Raw genomic sequence first — 27,810 nt, 5'->3', positions numbered from 1 at the left:
TGACTCTTTGGGGACTCTAGTGATACACACACTCCGATAAAATGACTCTTTGGGGACTCTAGTGAGACAAACTGATTAAATGAGTCTTTAATATTAACAATATCAACACATTGTGGAGAATAACAGAAATTCAAAAAGATTAGAAAAAAAAACAATTTACAAAGGACAACGATGCAAATGCAAAACTGGCACTAACTTGGAGGCTTCCGTACTTCCTCCATTCATCAGTCTTTAAATTCTCTCTAACTTCCTCCTTTACCTTCACCCTCCTCCTTCCCTTTACATTCACTCGCTCTTTTCATCCCCTTTACATTCGCTCCTCCCTCTTTTCATCCCCTTTACATTCGCTCCTCCCTCTTTTCCACAACCTTTACATTCACTCCCTCTTTTCATCCCCTTTACATTCGCTCCTCCCTCTTTTCATCCCCTTTACATTCGCTCCTCCCTCTTTTCCACAACCTTTACATTCACTCCCTCTTTTCATCCCCTTTACATTCGCTCCTCCCTCTTTTCACAACCTTTACATTCACTCCTCCCTCTTTTCCACAACCTTTACATTCGCTCCTCCCTCTTTTCATCCCCTTTACATTCGCTCCTCCCTCTTTTCACAACCTTTACATTCGCTCCTCCCTCTTTTCATCCCCTTTACATTCGCTCCTCCCTCTTTTCCACAACCTTTACATTCGCTCCTCCCTCTTTTCACAACCTTTACATTCGCTCCTCCCTCTTTTCATCCCCTTTACATTCGCTCCTCCCTCTTTTCACAACCTTTACATTCGCTCCTCCCTCTTTTCACCTTTTCATTCGCTCCTCCCTCTTTTCACCTTTACATTCGCTCCTCCCCCTTATCCCCTTTACATTCGCTCCTCCCCCTTATCCCCTTTACCTCAACAATGAAAACGGAACATTGAAAATAGGGCTGGGCGATATATCGTATGCGATTGTCACGTGCATTTCGTCAGTAAAGCCGGTTCCCTGATTACCACTAAATCGCCATCACCTGCTTTCAAATGGAGCGCCATTTAATAGACAGAGCCGTAGATCACTGACAAGCTACGCAATATCGCCTTCATTATCGAAGGCGATTCATCTGCAATAATGAACGCGATATTGCGTAGCTTGTCAGTGATCTACGGCTCTGCCTATTAAATGCCGCTCCATTTGAAAGCAGGTGATGGCGATTTAGTGGTAATCAGGGAACCGGCTTTACTGACGAAATGCACGTGACAATCGCATACGATATATCGCCCAGCCCTAATTGAAAATGAACTATTCTTTCTTCATTAGCGTTCTTATACTCTGTCTTTCTTGATGTAAAATATATTTATAAGAGCTAATATGGGATTATTTTACTTGGGATAAATGGTACAGATTAAAGAAAAGTATTTTTGATTAGTTTATGCAACATCGCAGTACAGTCTTCTGCTAACAACTTTAATGTACAGCATTTTCAATGAGCTGGTCACTAGTTGAGCCACTCTCTTCACACAAATAATACTTTTAACACTTTCCACATCATATTATATTTTTACAGTATTATTATATTTTTATATATATATATATATATATATATATATATATATATATATATATATATATATATATATATATATATATTTTTATTTTTTTTTTTTTTTTTACAGTAAAGAAGTTATAAAAGGCACTGAAGTGTTTTTGTGTTTGTGCCTCCTCACAAACCACCCTTTCTTTTAAGAGTCGTGATCCTGTTCCGCACATAATTTTTCACACCAGTCCATGTTCGCTGCTTCAAAGCTTCTGGCTCTGCGTGAATGCATCTTTCACAGTCTTGCTTACCAGGAAATTTGCATGTCTTGATGAACTCCATCATGTGTCTCTCTACTGCTTTTACCTCATTGTCCTCCCATTTCTTTTTTGGAGCATTTGAAGAACCTATGGAATAATTAAAAATGTAATTCTCATAACAACTAAATCAGTGAGTATGACCAAATCATACATATGTCCTAATGTGTAGATTTTTCTGAATTTTGAAAAGCCTTTGGATGGCTATTGCTGCTTGGAGCTAATTTATGGTTATTTGATGATTATTGTGTGTGTAGTTTAGAGATTTTTCTTACCTTGATCCTCTTGTGAAACAGATTGATCAGATTGAACAGGTGGATCAGTCTCTGCTGGTGCTGTTGTCTGAGATACGTCACTGTAATCCTCCTCATCACTTGACATGGAATCACCTTGAGCCTCAAGTTGCTCTAAACAATTGATAAAAAAATCAACAGTTTATTGATTATACTTAGCATCTGTAACATATGATAATGTACAGTTTTTGCAAATATATACAGCACAGACACACACAGACCATTCAAGTATACTCATACCATTTGGGTCAATTTCAATGTTGTCAAGTTTCTTTCCTTTGAAGTCAGACAGTGTTCCTTTCTCCATGGCCATTAGGACTTTACTCATTTTTGCCAACTGCAGTGTCCCCTCTGGTAACCGGTAATACGGTGACGGTGATGAGGTCATCACAGAGGTGGACACAGCACAGGGTGGTGATGAAGAGGATGCATCAGTTGTGGACGTGACTAAGGATGACTGTAACAGTTTGAAAATATAATTTGAATAAAAACAAGGTCTACAAGCAAAAGAACTAAGGAAACTATTAATTAATATTAAAATAATTAGCTGTTAATGGACTGAGGTGTTGATCACAGAGTATTGTGATGATGTTGACATATTACTCACCAAACAATCTTTTTGTGATAGCTGTTTAGCAATCGTATTGCATTCATTTTCAATTTCTGCCCTGTTAAAACGTTCATAGCAATCTTCATGATGTTTTCTTAATTTTGCCAGTCTTGATTGAAACCGCTTCTGTGGATATATAAAGAAGTATTTAGCATAAAGGGTTAGTTCACCCAAAAATGAAAATATTGTCAATAATTACTCACCCTCATGTCGTTCCACACCCGTAAGACCTTTGTTCATCTTCAGAACACAAATTAAGATATTTTAGATTAAATCCGATGGCTCAGTGAGGCCTCTATTCAAAGCAATAACATTTCCTCTTTCAAGATCCATTAATGTACTAAAAAACATATTTATATCAGTTCATGTGAGTTCAGTAGTTCTACTTTAATATTATAAAGCAACGAGAATACTTTTTGTGCGCCAAACAAACAAAATAACGACTTCGACAATATAGTGATGGGCCGATTTCAAAACACTGCTTCGGAGCTTCACAAATCAAATCAGTGACTCGGCTCTCCTATCAAACGGCTAAACTGTTGAAATCATATGACTTTGGCGCTCCGAGTCACTGATTCAATAGGTTGTTTGCAATCACGTGGTTCTGGTGAAGCGCAAAATTCCGGTGGAGGGCAAGCAGTGAAAATTAGAATGGAAAAGATGGAGAAAAGTCCTTTCTGTGCTGGTTTAGAAAGGTTTAAACAGAAAATCACAACATATGTTGGCGATCCTTGTGTTATGAAGAGGAGAGACTTTTCCACTGAATTGAAAGACTTGATTGCCATCGAGGAGGCAGATATAGAGAATGTGAAGCTGCCGTCACGCCGCGTTCAGTTCTAGTCTGGTTTGTTTATATCGCGCTGCCTTTCTGCTAGTGAAGTCAAGTGCAGTATTTTAATTTTTGATTGTGAAAAATGTCGCCATTGTTGGTCATTTATGCTGAATCGAGAATTGTAATAGGAACTCACAGTATCGTTCGGGGAAAAAAAATGGACGGTAATACAATTTTCGCCTTGGTTGAGAAGGTGAGGAAAGACGACTTTTAGCAAATGTAATAATGTCACTAAATAAACCCACTGCCTTTCACTTAAAAAAAAACAAAAAAAACAAACATACTTTTGAGTTTTGTATTTGGTTTTTGTGCAATAATTAACATTATGTTTGCGAGTATGATCACTCGCTTGTGAATGATTGTAACTTGCACACAGCCACTTCAAAACTGTTCACAAGCTTCTATGGGTTTGATTTTGGTCATTTGTTGAAATAAATACAAAAATACAGCGTGTCGGTGTCCATCCCTGATCGTGACCCTCCGATTCTCCTTATGGGGAAAGTGAATATTTACAAAAATAACATTAAAACTAGTTACATTTACACGCTTCCAACAAAGAAATGCATCATCTTCTGTCAGCTTGTTAAATATTTATTTTATTTGGACATTTTCTACCATACGACGGCTGAAAGCAGCAGCGCGTGACACTATTCTCGTGGTAACCAGATCAACATTGTAAACAATTCTACAAAACTGAAGGGAAAACACCCAATTATAATTAAATAGGATAAAATATCTTCTCCTCCCTGCAAACGATAGCATGTAGAATGTTAATATTTAACCGAGTCAAAAACAAAAGGTAAGTATCCATATTAATTTCAGTATCAGCAGATGCAAAACGCTATAAAAAGGCGACAACTTTTAACGTTAAAAAATGAAAAGTTATAAAAAACGGTATAAGTTATGTAAACGATATAAACACCTTCTGGGTTCTCGATTTTAACGATTTGAGCAACTATAAACAATGCAAAACCTTTTGAGTTTTTGATAGGATTCCTATATAGAAACATCACTCCCTGCCCTCCAGACTCATTCGCGCTGCTGCTGTGACGTCATGTGCAAACAACCCATTCATAAAGCTCCAAAGCAGTGTTTTGAAATCGGCCCATCACTATATTGTTGAAAAGTCGTTATTTTGTTTTTTTGGTGCACAAAAATATTCTCGTCACTTTATAATATTAGGGTTGAATCACTGTACTCACATGAACCGATTTAAATTTGTTTTTAGTACCTTTATGGTTCTTGAGAGAGGAAATGTCATTGCTTTGAATAGAGGCCTCACTGAGCCATCAGATTTAATTAAAAATATCTTAATTTGTGTTCTGAAGATGAATGAAGGTCTTACAGGTGTGGAACGGCATGAGGGTGAGTAATTAATGACATTATTTGAACTAACCTTTTAAACAAACATAAAATGTACATTAACAATATTGAAAATAAAATTGTGACAATAACTAGGTAACTAGCAGAGGTGGGTAGTAAGGCGCTACATTTACATTCCATAACTTTTGGTGCTTGAGCGGTTAATAAACAGAACTGCATGTGTCTAAAGAACACTGTAGCTGGAGCTACTTCTCTCTGTTTATGTCTATGACGAGTCACACAGATACTGTGCTTCTCCGCAGTGGTTCCTTCCAGACCGGGAAGGAACCAATTTAACTTTTACAATTCTGACAGAATATTATTTTGTACCATTTGGAGCGTTTACACAAAGTGTGCTGGATGAAGTGGACACGCACCTACAATCAACTAAAAACAAACCTTCTAATGCATCCCATGGTCTGCCAGCAATAAAGATCTTTTCTAGACACCTAAACACCTGTGCATCAGCTGTTAGTAGTTGCCTGTGTTGAATAGGGTGTTCAGTATTTTGGGGGCGGAGCAATGAAGGGAGGGGTGTGGTTGTTTGGGTGTCGATTTCAAATATCAACAGTTTTTCCCAGAAATCATCTAATAGTTGTTGCATTATGAGATAGTTACCGTTTTTCTTGATGTTCTTGCTTTGCCTGACTGCTTATGTGGACCACTGCTGTTCACCTCGTCCAATCCAGGTGAAGAAACAGGAGCAGCACAATGAGGCTGGATGCCAGAAAAGGAACCAGTGAATATAAAAATCAGAAATGTTTGTATAGAACAGAAAAACTAGTAATTACTCTAGCTGTCCTACAGTAACTTTATCTATCACTCCTTTCCTTCTGTTAACACCCAGACACACTACTCACAAAAGAGTCAATAATATAGAATAATGATACAGATGTTTTAAAGTGGACTTACCGATCTCTGTGGACCCAAACTGATGGATGGCTTTTTATCAGAGGATTCAGTTGATGCTTGATTCAAAGGCTTGAGAAATATGAGACCACAATCACATGGTAACTAATCAGATAGTAAAAGATTATCCTGAATTACTGATCAATCTTTCTATCATTTTCTTGATAGTACCTTGACTCGCCATGGCCAGTCTGAGTCTCCGTGATTGAAAGTGATTTCTTCCCCTGGTAGAATGTCTCGCACAGCAAAGAGACACAGGTGAGGTTTCCTGCTCACTTCAAGGGTTCTCATTTTGCAAGTAGGATTTCTGTGTTCGTCATTTACAAGTCTTCCCAAGGAACCGTCTTCTTTAGATGCATCTATGCTATAAAGACATAAAATTATTACTCAATACTTGTAATCTTATATATGCTAGACATGTAGAGTTATTTTTAAGTGGAAACCCACCGCTCTGCATAAGTTGTATGTCTCGTTTTTAATCTACCCGATTCAGACCATCAGCTGATCATCAGGACACAGCTCTATGAACTCAACCGAGTGTGTCAGGTTAAGGAGACAAACAGAATCTGCAGAGAGGAGGGTCTGAGAACCACGGATCTATCGGACAGTGTATGGCAACATCCTCTCAGCAGACAAATGCATCTAACATTCACCATTTTGTTCTCTTTTGGGAATACGGTTAAAAACGAATATTGATGACTCAAAGAAACTGCACTCAGCACCCTTCAAGTCAGTTCATGGTTGATTTTAAGTATTAAGGGTGTGTTCACACTTGGTATGTTTGTTTAGATTAAAACGAACCCTGGTGCCATTGCTCTTTTATGGCACTTTCTCACTGTGCGGTACGACTCAACTCGGCTCGGTTTGTTCTTCCACTGCAGTTAGTACCGCTTCAAAGTGATTGGGATTATAGTCTGATCATTACAGTTGTGCTGCCACCTCGTCTACTGACCACGATAGAGGCATTTCTTTTTTCAAGTTGCATGTGATGGTCATTTAAAACAAGTCAATTAAGAAACACGAGACAGCAAACCCGCTAGAATTAAATCTTGCAGGTTTGCGATACAATATAGTGCCTCTACTACATCAATCCAACAGGTCTGTACTCACCACCAATTTCTGCCACACCACTGAAACTCAAACAGGAACGCGTTCTCGGCCTCAGTGTAGTGTTCAGCTCGGTCAAGACTCTCTTCTGAACTCAGAAGTTCACCTCTGTATTCAAGAGCAAAATCACCTCTGAAAACAGCTCTAGTGGTGAAAACTCCACGCCCTGAAGAGGAGAAATGCATTAGATTCAGCAGTTTATTAAAAGTCAACTATCATTTTGATCATTACTTAAAGTTCTCTGCCATATGATGTACATTATATGTAAAAGGGAAATTACTGAATGAAAATAGTCAATAGCCAGGCAAATTTCTAAGTATGCTGTGCTTTTTATACATTACATTATACTTTAAAGTCTTAAAATTATATAGTTAAAATTTTTATACTCTTTCATACATAAGCAATATTATCTTGGCTTTATATAGTTTAGAATAGAGTGCTGCAGCGATGACGTATTTTTGCAGGTGATCCGGTAGTTCACACACCCCTGGTTCCCTCAACTAAAACCCTATATGTTGTTTTAACTGGCTTTTGTATTGCTGCAGAAACTAAGCTTAAGTTTGCCTATTAATACACCACAGTTGCAAAACTTCATCGTCCTCATGATTAAGCTTCAAGAAATCATCTAGAACATGTTTTTGTTATATTATTTTTAAAAGAAAATTCTGTGTTTAACATGCATCGCTTCTGGATAGTTTGTCTTTGTGGTGTATGGATGTTTATGGATGGTTTTTGGCTTTAGATAAAGAGTTTTTTTGTTGTTGATAAATGTGCCTCCAGGAACTGTAAAACTTTAAAAATCCATCTCCCTGTGTAATAAGTATAATGTTTTGCATTCTTATAATGTATGTTTGAATGGTTGTGTACAGTGTACATCCCTAAATCTACCTCTAAACACAACAAGGCTGTGAAAGTGACTAGTGAGTAGATGACTTTATCTGTTCAGGTGACGATTTTTAATGTCCCAGACAAACCTCTGTCTCCCATTTAGACACTTGTTAGCAACTGCCTTTAAAGTAAAAGCTTTTTTTTTTTTTTTAAATCACAAGAGGGTATTACTGATGTATATTGTGTCTTAGAAAAAAAAAGTGAAAAAGCAGCCCTTACTTCAGGAATTTAACCAAAACCCAATAATAAAAAAAAAAATTAAAAAAAACATTGATCATGTACATGATCATGCACAACGATATACTGATAGCTGCAAAAAAAATAATCACCTTATTGAAGGTCTAACGGGTATGGAACGGCATGAGGGTGAGTAATAAATGACATTATTTGAACTAACCCTATTATAAAAATGATCCATTGTCCTGGTTTACATACAAACCAATAACCACCTAAAAGTTCAGTTCACCCAAAAATGAAATTCTGTCATTAATTACTCTCCCTCATGTCGTTTCACACCCGTAAGACCTTCATTCATCTTCAGAACACAAATTAAGATATTTTTGATCAAATTCAATGGCTCAGTGAGGCCTGCATTGAGAGCAAAATCATTTCCTTTTTCAGTGTTCAGAAAGCTACTAAAGACATATTTAAAACAGATCATGTGACTACAGCAGTTCAATACTTTTTGTGTGCCCAAAATCACCCATCACTAGATATTATTGAATAAAGTGGTTATTTTGTTTTTCTGTGCACAAAAAAATATTCTCATCACTTCATAACATTAAGGTTGAACCACTGTAGTCACATGACTGTTTTAAATATGTCTTTAGTAGCTTTAGAGGTCTCACCGAGCCATCAGATTTTATCAAAAATATCTTAATTTGTGTTCTGAAGATGAATGAAGGTCTTACAGGTGTGGAACAACATGAGGGTGAGTAATTAATGACAGAAACTTCAATTTTGAGTGAACTAACCCTTTAAACTACAAGACTTTATTTGTAAAGCAGGTTATTCTGCATTAATGACATCAAGACCAAACCATTCGTGTATCTGGTTAGTCATAAATACTTGCCTTTATATTTGCTGATGAACTGCTCTTGAAGCCCAGGCTTATCAGCTCTACGGGTCATGTGATCCTCTGCATCCTGCAGAGGTGTTTTACGCCTTTTGCTTTTCAGCATTATTTCTGGAAAAAAAGAAATAAAAAGAAATATAAGGTGAATGGATTAAATAAGCATTTTAAAAATCTTTTTGATCTTACTGGAATTGTTCACCCAAAAATGTACATAATTATTGTACTAATCCTGTACTAAAATTGTACAAACCTGTGTTGTGTTTTTCTGTGGAACACTAAAGTTTATTTTTAAATGTAATACAGAGCTCTATGCAATGACAGCACATGTGACCAGTCTGAAACAGGCATTTAGATTAAAAAAAACAGCAATATCATTGATGCCAAAAACCATTGTGACCAGATGATTTATGTCAATCCATATTCATATTAATTTAAAAGCTACAGATTTTCAGTCAGTAACCTGATAGATTCATATGGACTATTTTGTCTGCTTTGGAGCTTGACACACAGAATAAAAAATACTATAAAGTGTCTATGTACTGTCATTGTGCAAAAAAGCTCTGTGAAGATAAATAAAAAAACATGGATACTTTTGTGTTCCACTAAAAAAAAAAGTGTAAATAATGTATTACATAAAATTAAAAATGACATCAAATAATAAAAAATGAAAATTAATTATTTCAAATTACAATACATACTGTTGACATTTTACAAAAAATGAGAAAAACAGGCTACCACTGATTAAATTGTAGAATCTAAAGAGATATTATATGAAATATAACAAAATTATATTTGCTGATCAATGCCTACAAATAAGCAATAAACTGTTTTTTTCCTTATTGCAAAAAAAAAATCAAATGAGAATCAAACTCAAATACAATCGAGAAATAAAACATTAACAGAAAATAATTTAACCACTAAAGTAAACATACATCTTACTAACTTTCATATTTCACAGTGTATTTTAGTTATCATGCATTTTCGGGACAACACTTGATCTCACCTCTCCAGCGTCCATTGATGGGGGTTGTCGTCTTTTTCGCGTCAAGCAATGCCATGTGATTGCATTTCCCGGGAAAACACATCCACAGCTGACGTGCGTGCATGACGTAGTTACGTATTTGGATTTCACGTTGAAATTGTGACTACATTTATTTGACCTAATAAATATTTTGGCAAACACCTAGATCTTTGTTTGATTTATTCACAGTACTGGTTCTTCAAACTTAAATAAAAAAATAAAAAATAAAATAAAAACGGAGGCGTACGTCTTTCTAATGGACAGAGCACATGATCACTTTTAAACGATCTCTTTGGAACACATATCTTAATTTTTACTAATTCTGTTTAATCAAATGTTTGAGTTAAAATCAGGGAGATGTGTGGATTATTTCGAGGCTCTAAAATAAACTTTAACGTGCACTTTATTAACAGCATTTTCTTTCATTTTTTTTTTTAATTTATGGTATTTTATATTAAATATAAAGGAAGGAAAAGCTGCTAGATCTTGTAAAAGTGCTTTAAAAACGCATAGCCACGACAGATTATTCCATCATTTGAGCAGCACTCGTGATCTCTCCTCAGAGCTCATCTCACTCTGCACTCAAGCTGCTGCGCTGCTGCTGTGGGGGATGGGCGGGAGGCACGCGCGATCAGAGGCCGGTGGGGGAAGGGCGGCGAGTCACTCAGTGTCAGACTGTCTGCAGCTCTCAGCTAGGGCTAGGGTTAGGGTTAGGGTTAGTGTTAGGGGAGCAGGGGTTTCACATCCAGTGCCTTTTAAAATCAAAGTATGAACAAAATAAATCTGTAAACAAACATGTAAACGTCCCAGCTTGAGTCATGATTCTTTTAAACACTTTTTATACTAAACACTGTAACTGCTCTCTCTCTCTCTCTAAATATAAAACAATGTTTGCTGTAACTGCTCTCCTATTATATATTCTCATTCATATGCATCCTTAAGATGTAAACCAGTATGTGCATTTCTTAAAACAGTTCATACAAATAACAGCACACAATGGATTACATGCAATAGCCTGTAACCAGCTCATAATCCTTATATCAGTGTCATCAAAATGACAAGTCCTTGTATCATTGTTCACAAAGACACTCTGACAGTATTTTCAGAAGTAATATGGATACGATTTTGATGTCAGTGATTGAAAATACACAAGACTGCACTTTATCTGTATGGCGTACATTTCAACAGTATGAACACGTCTCTCTAGACTGGATGAGACAGGATTCAGATATACTTTCTGGTGGTCTGTCAAAAAATTACAGTAGCTACAATGTCATGTGATATAATGACAGCCAGTGGCACAGATCCTCACCAAACCATCCATTCCAGCGTGATGAATATGATCCTCAACTGGATGGAACTGGAATAAATACTTTGACTGTTGCGATCATCCCAATCGGACTTATGATAGCTGCCTGAATTATAATAATGCTCTGTTCACTGTTGGACAGAGGAGAACTGATAACAAAGAAATGTTTCAAGGGTACCCCAAACAAGTGACGAACCTGGCTGGAACATGCTTGTTCAATGAACACTTGTCAGTGGTGTTGTCGATTACCTGAAAGTTTTCATCATCATTGTATGTGTGTTGTCTGCAGCAAGTTTCTGTATTTGGGTGAATATTTGCAGCAAGTGTGTTGTCAAACTGATCAAGATGTTTTGTTCATTTTTTCTGTTTGCATGTGTTTTCTTCAGTTGTGCGCGGTGATCTCTCTCAGCCACCGTAATATTTACTGTATAATGTAAAATGCAAGTAGACTGCAGTAACATAGCATTACATCAGTCTACAGTTTATGTAGTGAACAGTACATAGTGAACATTATCTGATTTCACACCTGTTCTGTCTACAAACACATCTCCCATCATTCGGCTCTTTTGACCCGTCTCGGCCTTAAGGTCATGACTGAGAGCATGATCTACAACAGTGGCTCTTATTTCCATCAGAAACATCTCAGTCTTGGCCTCTTCTTCCTCTTCCTCTGTTCTCCTCCGTACCCTTCCACCACACATCCTTACTCCTTCTTCTGTCTGTTGACTCTGTTTGTGTCCTTGTTGTTCATTCATGTTCAGAGTGTGTAACACTATGTTGTGCTCTGTCTGTGCCTCCCAAATGAGATGGCATCTGAGATATTTTAGAGAACTGTTGAACATTGCTTGAATTACATTCCCCTTCATTATTGAAATTCAAAATTCATCCCTGAAATTTAATAATTCAGGACAAAAAATGTATAGAAAATATGCTTGACAGTTTATGACTAGTTCAACCATTTTGCATTTAATGGCTTATGAAAATAAAAACTATTCGACACCTAGTATATTTTGATGAACATGACATAAGCAAGTGATAATGTAGGAAACATCTGACACTTGTACATCAAATGCATGAATGTACCAAAGCATTTGCAATTTGTTCAGGAGAATGAGAAACTGCATTTATGATGTGAACAAGAGACTATAATGTGGATGTTGTACAAGTAAGAATTTTAGTTGTGATTGGAGAAATGCACCAAAGTGAGAGAAACTGTTATATATAATATAATATAAAATATAAAATTATGATATTATATATAATATTAATTATTATAAATATCAAATATAAATATAAATTATTATATTATATATAAAATATAAAGAGAATGTTTGCTGTAACTGCTCCTATCTATATAATATTATATTTTTTTCACATATCTTTATTTATTATGTGAACAAGAGACTATAATGTGGATGTTGAACAAGTAAGAATTTTAGTTAACTGTTAACTGCTCCTATCTATATAATATTATAATATATTTTTTTCACATATCTTCATTTATGATGTGAACAAGAGACTATAATGTGGATGTTGAACAAGTAAGAATTTTAGTTGTGATTGGAGAAATGCACCAAAGTGAGAGAAACTGTTATATATAATATAATATAAAATATAAAATTATTATATTATATATAATATTAATTATTATAAATATCATATATAAATATAAATTATTATATTATATATAAAATATAAAGAGAATGTTTGCTGTAACTGCTCCTATCTATATAATATTATAATATATTTTTTTCACATATCTTTATTATTTATTTTTTATGTTACTATTTGTGTACTGTACTTGTCTCTTGTCTCTGATACTAATGGAGGAACAGCAGAACGCAAAGTAGGAGAAAACACTTAAAGCAAATAAAATCACTCATAAAAGCAAGCGATTTTGAAGGTTTTCAAATCTTTTTGTTGCTTGTGTATTTTATTAAATAAACTCATATGTATAAATCATCATACTTGACGGATTAAAACAGTTGTCCCTCCGCTTTTGGGAGGAAATATGTATGTTTCATATTCACATGACGTAATGTCTGTCATCCCCGCGTCAAACTCGTTCGTACATTAATAAACTGTAGTTACAGTACGCGGATATAGTCTCCGTTAGGCGGGGGCGGGGCAGCGCGATCTTTACACACACATTGATGCGAGAGCAAAACTCCGAGGATTAAAAGTTAATAATACATGCCAATATAAAGCATGAGAGCTCCTGCAAATGAGTCTATTTTTATTTAAACACAAATTATTGTGAATATTTCTCAAATTAAATGTGGATTATATGTCAATTCATTCATATTCATGATAGTTTTTGCCTCCGCCATCTTTATTGGTGACGTGTTGGTCTCTGATTGGTCAGATCCCCAGTCCCGTGCTCGTAGTATCTTCCTGCGCTCTGATTGGTCAGAATCCCAAAAGTGTGTATCTTTCCGGAAGTGCAGTTCTCCTAGAGGGCGCTGTGTTATACACACTTTAGTGGGGGGGCATACACACTTTAAGTACACAAATCACATAAAAGTGAATTTTTGGGACAAATGAGATTTTAAGCCAGGAAACCATTTTAGAGCATGCTGAATGCCACTATATGGTCAAACAAATGAGGACATACAAAATGTCCCAAGTTTTTTTGGTGGTCCCCAGTTTACTGGTGTGTATCCTGGTGAATGTACCCAAAAGTGACATAAGTAGGTACACACACACACACACACACACACACACACACACACACACACACACAGACACACAGTCTCTAAAGATTATATGTCTATTTGCATCATGTTATAGAACTGTTAGCAATAAAATTTGCAGCAAAAGTGATTCTGACCTCTCGGCAGACAGGCTTTAGCTTTTTAAATTGATCCATGTTTTCCTCAAGCGCCTTCATCAGCTCCTCCACAACCTCACGATGTCCAGCAAACCAGGCTTGAGTCCACAGCTTACGGTACAGCCGCTGTACAGATAAACAAGTCTGGTTATTGCCAAAATGTAAGATTTAATTTAGAGTAAATAAGCAACACAAAACATGGAAGTAAATCACATTATGTGATCTAAGTACAGACACTTGTGTTGACCCCTGGAACAATTTTCCTTAAAGGGAACCCCTGATATTAAGACTTGTATGGGTTCATATAACATAAATTATGTCTCTTGCTGAAATATGTAGTAGAAAACCCATGAAAGATTTACGTTATTTAAAAAATCCACATCGTTTTATACATATTTTGACAATAGACGTTTTTTTTTAGGTGCACAGTGCGCTTTATGTTGATGACGTCAAATGGTTGCTCTCGGTGAGCTACTGACACTGTCATATTGCTATTTTTACCGCAACACAACTCAGAATATAATATACAATGCCACATTGTGCGCATTTGGTTGTAATTTTCAGTCGAAGGGCAAGAGAAGCAATGCAAGACTTTACTGCTTTACTAGTGATATAAGAAGAAGAAAAACGGATGGGATGTTGTGGACTGGAATAAAGCTTCCCAAAGAACTGCATCTTTGTTCTCTTTACTTTAGCCCTGATGACTGAGGCCTTTGGTTGACCACAGCTACTGAAAGAGCTTACAGTTGCCAAAAGGATATAAGTGTGTGCTTTAACCAAATGCCGTAGTGGAGACTGACGAGGGCAGCCCATAACACATCTCAATTAAAACAGACTGTCTCAGACTGCGCTGTGATGCACGAGAAATCTGTGATCACATAAAATAGGACGATTTTTGCACAGCTTCGATGTTTTCATCCTCACTAATGTTGCGCTGTGGTTCAAATTGAAAAGGCTGGTCATGTTTTAAAAGGAACCCCGGCGGTATTAAAGGATTAGTTCACTTTCAAATAAAATTTTCCTGATAATTTACTCACCCCCATGTCATCCAAGATGTTCATGTCCTTCATTCTTCAGTCAAAAAGAAATGAAGGTTTTTGATGAAAACATTCCAGGAATTTTTCCCTTTATAGTAGACTTCACTGGCCTCAAAACGGTTGAAGGTCAAATTATAGTTTCAGTGCAGCTTCAAAGAGCTTTAAACAATACCAGACGAGGAATATGTGTCTTATCTAGCGAAACGATTGGTAATTTTTCTGAAAAAAAAAAAAAAAAAAAATGTAAATGTAAATGTATATGCTTTATATAAACAAATGATCACCTTTCAAGTGGTTCCTCCAAAAATGCACTTTCGTATTCTTCAAATAGCTTACGCTATATGTCCTACGCCTTCCCTATTCTACTAGGTAGAAAACTAATAATCCTGGAATGTTTTCTTCAAAAACCTTAATTTCTTTTCGACTGAAGAATGAAGGACATGAACATTTTGGATGACATGGGGGTGAGTAAATTATCAGGAAAATTTTATTTGAAAGTGAACTAATCCGTTAAGACTTTAAGCACTAAAACATACAGATAAAAAGTATCAAAGTCATCAAGGCTAAATTGGAGAGAACAAAGACGCAGTTCTTTGGAAAGATTTATTCGTTCACATTCAATCACTTCTCTTGTGGCTCATCGACTGAAAATGACAACCAAAAGATGCACAATGTGGCATTGTATATTATATTCTGAGTTGTGCTGCGGTAAAAATAGCAATATGACAGTGTCAGTAGCTCAGTGAGTGCAACCATTTAACAAAGAATGCACTGTGCACCTAAACAAAATACCGCCGCCCATTGTCCAAAATATGTATAAAACGATGTGGATTTTTTAAATAATGTAAATCTTTTGTGGGTTTTCTACTACATATTTCAGTAAGAAAGATCCTACTTGGATAAATCAAAGTTAATTTGCTGAACTTTTCATTGTCATATCTGAATAAAATTTTCCTAAATTGGTCATCAAATTAAATATGTTTCTGTTGGTTACTAACCTTCAGTTCTGTGTGAATTCGACTGAGGAAGTATTTGTGACAGATGTTTTTGAGGTCTGCTAATGTCGACAGGCAGGCGGTTCTAGTGTCTTCTGAGAAAAGATGTTCTGGTCTTTGTACATAATCCCTGATGATATAGAGAAATAATGGTCACTACAATTTGCTAAATGATTGTATTTTGTATATTACATTTCTTTAAGTTATGCGAATTATAAATAATTACATTAAGTTGTAATGGCATATTCAAGTGGTTTTAAAAAGACAATATGAAATACATTTTGTATTTTTCTCTTTGGTACTTGAAAGATAAACTGCTGAAAAATCAATTAAACTCACCTAAAGTGGTGAATATCAACCAGATTAGCACTGAGAATTTTAGGAATGTTTTTTGGTTTTCTTTTGACAAGTTTCTCCAGACTTGTTTTATAGCTACTATTTGGGGAAAAAAGAAAAAAAAAATGTCATTATAATCATAAGAATACAATGCTGGAATGAGACGATGATTGTGACTAGTGATTTACCTTGTTAGAAAGCTGTCTAGCTGAGTTAGAAGACACCAGGCTTTACTTTCAGAGCCTAAAAGTGCTTTGACGTCACTGACAGTTATATCAACAAGCTATAAAACACAGATAGTGACACACATTCAACACAAAAGCTGGAATTCTGATCAATTTGTGCCGAACATTCATGTTGGTGTGAACATGCCTTAAGACAAAAGAAAATAATATGCAAAACTGTAAAAAGTACTTTTCAAATTGAAATTAAATTGCAATAAGTCAAATTTAGCTACTAGTTTTACATTTAATTGAGTAAAAATATTCATTTTAAATAGCTCTTAGAGTACGTCTCATGTTGTGTATGTAAACCGTTTCCCTGAGAAGTGGAACTTCGATGATGTTTTCTTGGTCGCTATGGGGAACGACATCAGTGTGACCGGTGTCTGAAGCATGTGTAAACACATGCCAGTATTCATTGGCAGATAGCAGTCTGTGCACCTGAGTTACACTCTTTTGTTATCAACTCTTTTTCTTAAGCAGGGGTGGATCTACCGGGGTGACAACTGCCACCCGACTGTCCCCTGATCTGTCACACCAGAATTATATAAAATAAAAATGTATGCAGTGTTTCCTGTGCCTGCAATTCAAGCATACCACAAAATAATGGCAAGAAAACACGTCTTTCCTAGCAGTTTACACGTGCATGCAGCTTCATTAACAAACAGGGCCGTAACCACAATAGGTCCCTCCCAATAATTAGATATGGCCAAATTGTCCCCCCAATATTTGATATTATTGATGCTGCCCTGCTGCACTCCATTATGCACTGCTGTTTGTTGTTAGGATGGTAATTTTCTTCCTTTCTATATTATCTCACCACCTTTCACACCTTTCAAATAAAAAATAGCCCAAGCTTTACTCACCCTCAAGCCATCCTAGGTGTATATGACTTTCTTCTTTCTGATGAACACAATCAAAGATATTTTAATAAATATCCTGACACATCCGAGCTTTATAATGGCAGTGAAACAACGAGTATGAAGCTGAAGAAAGTGCTTCCATCCACATCCATCCATCATAAATGTACTCCATTCGGCTCCAGGGGGTTAATAAAGGCCTTCTGAAGCGAAGCGTTGTGTTTGTGTAAGAAAAATATCCATATTTAACAAGTTATTAAGTAAAATATCTAGCTTCCGTCAGACCGCCTTCTGTATTCAAGTTACGAAGAAAGTGTAAACTGGCGCCGCTCAAAAGTTGAATAGGGAAGGCGTAGGATGTAGCTAGGGCTGTGATGGTAGGCATAATAACCGCGCCACCGCGGTGGCAATTTCAAGTGGTCGTGGAGTGTCACCGGCGGTAGTGTGATATCATATATAATAAATATATATATCTCAGAGATCGCGTTAACTGAAAATTTTTCGTCTTTGATGGAAATTGTTTAGAAAAAAATATGCAGCCCGTCCATCATTTTGACAGATTATGTATTTTGCATGTAAGCTTGTTGTAATTCCCATCCCTGTCCAGTAGGTGGCGAGTGTGCTCCAGTGTGGCAGCAGAGCGCAAGTTCAGTCTCCAGAATAAAATGAAAACGATGCACTTTATTACACACAGACGAGCACCCAGTTTAAGTAAATTGTATAATGATAAACTTACTTATGCATGCTTACTTAAGTTTTTTTATTTTTCTTGCTGACTATAAGTTTATGGTCAACGAATGGCTTTTCTGAGGTATAATGTTAGGTGACATTGTTTGCAACACTGACTGAAGTGACGTGATACAGATTTCGGTAAGCTACTGTATCTTTCATATATCTTTCACATATTTTTTTCATTTCATTCATGTTTATTTTGTTATGTACAGTAGTAAAGAGGATGATCGCATTCACTCACAATCCCTGACAAGAGTTCAAGATGAAAACTGAAAGTGATGCAGTTATATATATATATATATATATATATATATATATATATATATATATATATATAGATATACATATAGATATAAAAAAAAAAAACTCCGCCCCCCTTCGGACCCCACCACCGCAACACCTGCGGTTGTTGGTGATTTACCACCACGGTAGTAAAAATTTTCCACCGTCACAGCCCTAGACGTTACGTAAGATTTTTGAATTATAAGAGTTTTACACTTTCTTCGTTTGTTAAATATGGAAGGTGGTATGGCGGAAGCTAGATATTTTACTTCATAAATTGTTAAATATTAATATTTTTTCTAAATAAATACACCAATTCGCTTCATAAGGCCTTTATTAATCCCCTGGAGCAGTGTGGATTACGTTTATGATGGATTGATGTAGATGGAAGCACTTTCTTCAGCTCATACTCATTGGTCCCCTTCACTGCCATTCCGAAATCCAGAAGATCGCCTGAGCCGGTAAAGAAGGATTGAGAAAGCGAAACCCCTTTCTCAGATTCCTCTGCCAGCTCAACCTGAAAGCCCTACAATCGGATCCATCTGAACGCGTGTATTCCACTCCCAAGTAAACAACGCAAAGATTGTGAGTATCCTCAGGTGTCATAAATCAAGAACATGGAAGCAAGCCCTTTATAAAACTCTTGCTGCTTGACAAAATTTCTTCAGCACGCACTACAAATTATTCAGGAGCGCTACATGTATGATATCTCAGACTTCCGCATGCCAATGATTACTGGCATGTTTACACATGCTTCAGACACCGGTCATGCTGATGGCATTCCCCCATAGTGTCAACACCAAGACGCAGCATTGAAATTACCCTTCAAAAGGGAACATATCCCTCATAGTTTTACTAAGGCCAGGACACACCAAGCTGATGTCAAAGAACTAGCAGCGATTAAAACTGAATGTGCATGTTGTCACTTCTCGTTGGCTGTGTCTCGGCCAAAAAGCAGCTCTTGAACAGGTCTAAAGGACTAAAGGCGACTGTCAACTAGCATGTGCGTTCTGCATGCAAGTAAATATCTGTCTATATTAGCAAGTATCAATAGTCTATTTTTGTCATTCAAAAAGACAATCCGAAACTAGGACTGCAGATATACAAACCGTAAACAAGGCAGGGCTTGCTTAAAGGTGCCATCGAACGTTTTTTTTAAAGATGTAATATAAGTCTAAGGTGTCCCCTGAATGTGTCTGTGAAGTTTCAGCTCAAAATACCCCATAGATTTTTTTTAATTAATTTTTTTAACTGCCTATTTTGGGGCATAATTAGAAATGCAGCGATTCAGGCTGAGGGCCCTTTAAATCTCTCGCTCTCCGCCCCCGGAGCTTGGGCTTGCCTTAAACAGCATAAACAAAGTTTACACAGCTAATATAACCCTCAAAATGGATCTTTACGAAGTGTTCGTCATGCATACTGCATGTATGCATCGGATTATATGAATATAGTATTTATTTGGATGTTTACATTTGATTCTGAATGAGTTTGATAGTGCTCCGTGGCTAAAGCTAACATTACACACTGTTGGAGAGATTTATAAAGAATGAAGTTGTGTTTATGAATTATACAGACTGCAAGTGTTTAATAATGAAAATAACGACAGTCTTGTCTCCGTGAATACAGTAAGAAACAATGGTAACTTTAACCACATTTAACAGTACATTAGCAACATGCTAACGAAACATTTAGAAAGACAATTTACAAACATCACTAAAAATATCATGATATCATGGATCATGTCAGTTATTATTGCTCCATCTGCCATTTTTCACTGTTGTTCTTGCTTACCTAGTCTGATGATTCAGCTGTGCACAGATCCAGACGTTCTGCCCTTGTCTAATGCCTTGAACATGGGCTGGCATATGCAAATATTGGGGGCGTACATATTAATGATCCAACTGTTACGTAAGAGTCGGTGTTATGTTGAGATTCGCCTGTTCTTTTAAACAAATGAGATTTATATAAGAAGGAGGAAACAATGGAGTTTGAGACTCACTGTATGTAATTTCTCTAGTTATTTAACTATGCCAAGATAAATTAAATTTTTCATTCTAGGGCACCTTTAACATTTTGAATATCAATCATACTGATCACTTTCTTCACTTCAGTCGACTCATGTTACTATGAAAATATTCATGCATTTGAATGCTCAGGTAAAACTTAGAACAGACTTCTTTCTGTACCGTCTTGACTTCTTTGCTTGCTTTCATCACTTTTGCTCTTATACTCGTTCACTGACTCGTTCGCTAAGCTGAACAGCCAATTAGAGTTCTCGCTCACCAACGGCCCGACACCAATTCTACATGTTGAATCGGACAAAAAAAAAAAAAAAACCTGACGGCATCTGACTAGAGGCAACGGTGCGGAACACACTGAAAAAAATTATCCGACTAACTCTCAAAAATGGCCCGACGGCAAACTGTTGGCTTGGTGTGTCCCGGCTTTAAAGTGATAGTTCACCCAAAGATGAAAATTTTGTCATCAATTACTCTCATGTTGTTCCAAACCAATAAAACTCCTGTTCATCTTCAAAACACAAATTAAGATATTTTTAATGAAATACAAGAGATTTTTGTCCGCCCACTCAAAGTCTATTCACACAAAACTCCATTTTAATTGAGTGGTTTAATCCAAGTTATCTTCATTTGTGTTCAAAAAATTAATGAAAGTCTGAGTAATTCATGAAAGAATTGTCGTTTTTGGGTGAACTAACCCTTTCAGTATAGTAATCAGGTATTTTACACCCCTGAGGAAATAATTCAAATTCAGGTCTGACTCAATTTGATAATCCCAAAATATATAACTAAATAGATTAGAGAGTGAGTAGAGCCATTAACCTACTGGTAAAACATCTGCAGCAAGGTTACTGGAGTAGTATCCATCCATGATCTCTGGTTCGATGCCATCACTCCATTTTTTCACTTCTTTCTCAAGAGCATTAGATAACCACTTTCTGACTTCATTCTAATCAGAGAAAGTAAAAATTGGCAGCAGTAGATATGGAAGTAATTAGAATAGTATCTAACACTCTTTCTACACCAGATGCGAGAAGCACATCAGAGTTAAATTTATTATGTACTCGGAAACAGAACAAATTACTTTAAATGTTAATTCTGAAACATCTAGTTTTGGCAGCCTCAAGACGTGGAGGAGCCCAGTGTAGACAAATCTCTTATTGTGCAATTGTTATTTTGAAATTTTGCTGATTTAATCATTTGCTAATAATACTGAATGACCTCTTTGTATGAGAAATACTGTTCCCCCAATCTCTTGAGATCTTCTTCAGGTAACAAAGGTCCAAGTGATGAATTGTTGATGTGCTCCTCTAGTTCTTTGTGCTTCAATATATTTCTAAAAACAAAAACATTAAAGAATATTAACATACCTGAGTGTCTGAATACTTAATAATTTATAATAATTGAACATGCTTGTAAAAATGATATTGCTAATATGCCCTTACTTTGGATAGTAATCCACAATCCAACTCAATATATAGAGGCAATCCTCAAAATCGACACTGGCTCTGGCGAGCTCTTGGAGTCTGGTGGAGAAGGTTTGATGGTAGAGCTGAGCATATGTTCTGCAGATGTCAAAGTCTGGTGGGTAACATTCTCTCAGATTTCGGACCACTCTGAGCAGATCTTTTTGTACTTGCTTCCCCATTCGACACACTTCTCTCTTCAGGGAGGTAGAAAGCTGGTCTACTTTATTCTCCCGTTTTTCTGCAGTCTTCATTCGTTCTTCAACAACAATCTTGAGTAGTGCCTTGATCTGTCTGCACTTCACAGGACTCCATATTGGATGTTCATCCACTACTTCATTCCAGCATCTGTCCTGTGTCTCCTCCTGAAATACTGAAGCCAAAGCACTCTTGAGGGTCTCCTGATTGTCCTCATTGAAAGAGTCATGGATGGCTATTTTCAGTCGCAAAATCTCATGGGACTCGTCTTCTGCCTTGACCACTTCATTTGAATCAAAGAGATGGTCCTCAGCTTCCAGATGCTTCTCATTGAGGTTCCCTATGAAATCCAAGCCCACTGCAGTGTGTGAGGAGACAAATCATTTCTATTTACTTATCAATATGTAGCAGGGGCTTTTAAAATTTCTGTAAAACACCTGTAAATTGTTAAAAACTTGCATCTATTGTACCTGATGGAGTTTCACAGGATTTTGTATTCCTCTTCCATCTCATTAGGAATACATTTTTAATTTTGTCTGATATTTTGATTTTGTGTTTCTGACATTCTTCTTCAGGATCATCAGAAGGATCTCCTATGCCTTCACTGGTATCAAAGTCAACTTCTAAAATACAAAACAGAAATTAGAAAATAAGAAACTTCCCCTGTTTTCCCAGAAGAGAAAGACTTTAAATTAAAAAATAAATTTGTAAAGCTATATGAGCTCTACTGCTGATGTATTGATGTTCTGCTGCAGCTGGTTTGTTCACAGTAGGCTACAATACAATAAATATCTTACACAATCAAGTATAAAATGGTGTTTATAGTGCTACAAATTGCTAAATGAAAATTCAAACTGAGCTTCGCTAATTTACAGTTTCAGAAAAGAATAATGACTAGTAAAGAAGAATGAAAGAAAAAGAGGAAAAAAAGACAAAAACACATTGTCCTATTTTACCTAAAAGAGCTGTAGGGGTGAGAGGAGCTTCAAATTTTGATTTTCTCTTGAATTTATCTTTCAAGAAGTTTTTCATTTTAATTTTTTGGGGTATTTTGAGTTTGTGCTTCTGACATTCTGCTTTAGGTTTTCCAGGACGAACAGCTAGGCTCTCATCACATCTGATGTCTTCAACGACTTCAAGGTCTTCTTCTAAAAGGAGAAAGAAATCAGAAACAACCCTCATCTGAATATTTGGGTAGAAATCCCCATCAAAATATCATGTGGGCGTTGTGATAAAGAAAGCAAACACCATGCATCATTATGGGAAGCAGAAACTGTTTTCAGCTCATCCCGACAGTACTGATGGAATGTTCCACTAATCCATGATGGGGGGGCCAGCATTTGCACAGATGTAATAAAAATGTCAAAACTTATCCTGACCATATAATATATGAAAGAAAAATTAATGGTATATATGATTTATACACTCTAAAAAATGCTGGGTTAAAAACAACCCAAGTTGGGTTGGGTTGTTTTAACCCAGTGGTTGGGTTAAATGTTTGCCCAACCTGCTGGGTAGTTTTATTTAACTCAACTGTTGTATAAAAATTACTGTATTGCTTGCTTAAAATGAACCCAAAATATGCTGGAAATTAACATTTATTAATATGTTTAATAAATGAGCATTTATTAATAAGATAATGAATAATAAACAATAAACATTTATTAAATTGCTTATTAATAAATGTACACCTTTTGATTATTATTGTTGTTGCCTCTAGTAATTATGTGTCTGATTTTTAATTTCTCACCTATTTTGGATTCATTTTAAGCCTGACATATAGTCATTTTTAATCAGTAGTTGGGTTAAATAAAACTACCCAGCAGGTTGGGCAAACATTTAACCCAACCACTGGGTTAAAACAACCCAATTGCTTGGGTTGTTTTTAACCAAACATTTTTTAGAGTGTACAGGTTTCTGGGTATTTGTTGGGGCCCCCTCTTTCCCTGGGCCCTAAGTGGCCACTTACCTCACTTATTGGTTAAGTTCGCACCCTGAAAATAATCACTGGGATTGTCCCAATACCCAAACTTGGGGTCTTAAATAATAAAATTCTACACTCTAAAAAATGCTGGGTTAAAAACAACCCAAGTTGGGTTAAATATGGACAAACCCAGCAGGTTGGGTTAAAGGGCACTTGCCCTCTTTCACAAGATGTAATTTAAGTCTCTGGTTTGGTCAAGTTTCAGCTTAAAATACCCCACAAATTTCACCTATTTGTGGGTGAGCAAAAACATGCCTTTTACTATATTACTATATTACTGGCTAAAAAAATAAATCCAAAATTGGTTGAAAAAAATTGGCTGGGTAAAAACCCAATCCCTGGTTTTGTCCATATTTAACCCAACAGTTTTTAGAGTGTAAATATGCAAATAAAGCTCTGTAAAGACTATTAAAAAAATTACTGCAAATGCATCCCATTGAGTAAAGTTATACTCACTTGCGTTCTTTATGCCCACTTGAACACTTTGGCCAAACACAGGACAATACAGTACGTCATGTAAGTAGACAAGTGCTCAGGTGCAAAGAACACAACCGCAGTAAAGATAGTTTGCGGTTTGATATTCAGATTTCTTTTGGCTATAAATACGCAGTGCGCTGTCATAGACATGCAAATAATACCGAATATCGTTCTCCATGATTTGTGAATTAAGGTGACGCTGTCCTTTGGGCTGAAATCAGGTTTTTTTTTCGTAGCGACTCTTAATTTTATAATGGCTATAGCTCCAAATGTTGGACACTTAGAGGAATGAAACTGGTGTCATCTTCACCAGCTTGATCTGTGAATTTTTTCACAGCAAACCCCTTGGTAAGACCGCCAGTAAGGAATGTGAAATAAAGGCGTTCTTCATGTTTAACGTCTATTACCAATGAACAGGCAGACTGCTGGAATAAAATAACATTGTTTTAGGTCGAGCTCGATTTGTGAAAACTTTCACAATAGCATTTTATCTCGTGGTCGTGTTTCTCTTTGCTCTGCCCCCCATTTTTATATATATATATATATATTATATAAATGACCTTGTACAGATAATGTACATCACTATTCTCATTTTTGAAACTTTCACAGTTCAGTACGGGTCAGCTGACCCATCCCAGGGTCACTAACATCGCTATTTTGATCTGTGAAAACTTTCACAGTTGAGTTTTGGTCAGCTGACCCTTCCCTGGGTCACTAACATCACTATTCTGATCTGTGAAAACTTTCACAGTTCAGAAAAGTGATGCTAGTGACCCAGGGAAGGGTCAGCTGACCCGTACTGAACTGTGAAAGTTTCAAAAATGAGAATAGTGATGTACATTATCTGTACAAGGTCATTTATATAATATATATATATATATATATATATATATATATATATATATATATATATATATATATATATATATATATATATATATATATATATATTATATCATATATTCAAAAAATGGGGGGCAGAGCAAAGAGAAACACGACCACGAGATAAAATGCTATTGTGAAAGTTTTCACAAATCGAGCTCGACCTAAAACAATGTTATTTTATTCCAGCAGTCTGCCTGTTCATTGGTAATAGACGTTAAACATGAAGAACGCCTTTATTTCACATTCCTTACTGGCGGTCTTACCAAGGGGTTTGCTGTGAAAAAATTCACAGATCAAGCTGGTGAAGATGACACCAGTTTCATTCCTCTAAGTGTCCAACATTTGGAGCTATAGCCATTATAAAATTAAGAGTCGCTACGAAAAAAAAACCTGATTTCAGCCCAAAGGACAGCGTCACCTTAATTCACAAATCATGGAGAACGATATTCGGTATTATTTGCATGTCTATGACAGCGCACTGCGTATTTATAGCCAAAAGAAATCTGAATATCAAACCGCAAACTATGGTAAGAAACCGAAGTATATATGGGACCGCTACCCTAAATCACTATTCCCTGTGATGTGAATGACAACAAGTGAGCAGGACACTTAAGTATTCTCCAGCAGCTCGCTGTTCAGTGTTATGTCATTAAAGGATTGAATGTGTGCACTCGGCGTCCATTATGATGCACTTTATAAGGTTAGGCTATGGGGGCTTTTTCAGGCTGATCCTGGGTATTGGGACAGAGCCTGTTTGCTAATACCATAAATGAATGACTAGTGCTGAAGAATATTGCAATATTGCCCTTACTCCTCTTATGAAACAGATTTTTTATTTTTTTATTTTTAAACTGAAACAGGCCTTTAGCTCACTCCAAAATAAGTATTTAATGGAAAACACGTTGATGATTCTCAGTTTTTACAAAACGTCAAAACCACATCTGGTTTAATGTGATTCAAAAGCGATACTTTGTAACGTCTTGTTGTGGTCTGACTCCGCTGCAAACTAGTAAATAGGCTAGATTTGTACCTAAAGTAGCTTCTGAACCAAATTTTCCGAGAAATGAACAAAAATATACAAAAGAAAGAACTCAACACCCTGGATGCACCACATCATATGCAAGCGCGTTCATACTGTAAATCACGATTAGAGGAAAGATAAGCTTAGAAAACTGTATTTTGCTTTCCTTCTTTGTCGTTTTTTCTTCATGTTGAAGAAGTTAAGTTCAGTAATACTCGCCGTATATAAACAGCAGCAGTGGCAAGACACGAGCGCGTAGTTTTTCTTTTATATTAGCCTATATTTTATACACTTTTCCATTCCGTTTATAGATTTGTATTCAGCAGCATCTGCAGCAGGGGCAGAATATGCCAGATTTGTCTTACCTTTCACTCTCCTAAAAGCCATTATCCAAAATAGAAAGCGGACTCGTCTTTCAACTTTAAACAGTTTGAGCCCCTCACAAATGTTCAGGGGCGCCGAAAGGGGTGTAGGGGTTAATAGTTAAAACAGCCCATCTTGTAGTTTTGGTTAAAGTGATTCGATTTCTAGCTACAATAATGGATGCTTCTCTATACATAAAGTTGACAATTCTTATTTTTATGGAATATAGCAGTATAAATTATTTATCCGTGCCCATCATTATTTTATTTTATTTTTTAAAATTCATATGTCCTGCAGCTAACAAGCGTTCTCAGAACTTTGGCTAACACAAGATTCTATCAAATTTATGAACAAACATTATTTCAGTAACATTAACAGTGCATTTAATAATATTCTCAAAAAAACATTTATGCAGGGAACATGTTTTTTCCTCTGAAACGTTTTAGTTGGATGTTCTGGGTTAGTTCACCCAAAAATGAAAATTCTGTCATTAATTACTCACGCTCCTCATGTCGTTCCACACCGTAAGACCTTCATTCATCTTCAGAATACAAATTAAGATGTTTTTGATCATTAACACTTTCAGAAAGCTACTAAAGACATATTTTATACAGTTCATGTGACTACAGTGGTTCAACCTTAATGTTAAGAAGCGATGATAATACTTTTTGTGTGCCAAAAAACAAAACAAAGACTTTATTTAACAATATCTAGTGATGGGTGATTTCAAAACGCTGCTTCGAAGCTTTACGAATCTTTTGTTTTGAATCAGTTGTTCGGAGCATGTATCAAACTGCCAAAGATTTCAGTAAACTAGGCTTCATCACATCAAGTGTTTCGAAATTACAATCGTTCACCACTGGGGGGCGTGACTTTGG

At 36.2% G+C, this 27,810-nt stretch overlaps 1 protein-coding gene across 1 annotated transcript in view; it reads right to left on the bottom strand.

Annotated features, from left to right (window-relative positions):
* The window catches only part of LOC137018310 (tumor necrosis factor alpha-induced protein 2-like), a 32,720-nt gene extending 5,764 nt beyond the window's left edge, over positions 1–26,956 (bottom strand). The window contains exons 1-10 of the mRNA XM_067382914.1: positions 26,935–26,956; positions 23,159–23,350; positions 22,673–22,825; positions 21,984–22,560; positions 21,760–21,874; positions 21,365–21,487; positions 16,614–16,708; positions 16,429–16,521; positions 16,093–16,219; positions 14,058–14,183 (exon numbers count right to left, since the gene is read on the bottom strand). Of these exons, the coding sequence (XP_067239015.1) occupies positions 14,058–14,183; positions 16,093–16,219; positions 16,429–16,521; positions 16,614–16,708; positions 21,365–21,487; positions 21,760–21,874; positions 21,984–22,560; positions 22,673–22,825; positions 23,159–23,350; positions 26,935–26,956 (1,623 nt within the window). The remainder of the gene's footprint in view (positions 1–14,057; positions 14,184–16,092; positions 16,220–16,428; positions 16,522–16,613; positions 16,709–21,364; positions 21,488–21,759; positions 21,875–21,983; positions 22,561–22,672; positions 22,826–23,158; positions 23,351–26,934) is intronic.
* Between the last annotated feature and the right edge of the window lie 854 nt (positions 26,957–27,810).

This window comes from Chanodichthys erythropterus, chromosome 4 (genome assembly GCF_024489055.1).
Source record: "Chanodichthys erythropterus isolate Z2021 chromosome 4, ASM2448905v1, whole genome shotgun sequence".
Taxonomy (NCBI): Eukaryota; Metazoa; Chordata; class Actinopteri; order Cypriniformes; family Xenocyprididae; genus Chanodichthys; species Chanodichthys erythropterus.
This window is presented reverse-complemented; position numbering and strand designations above follow the sequence as displayed.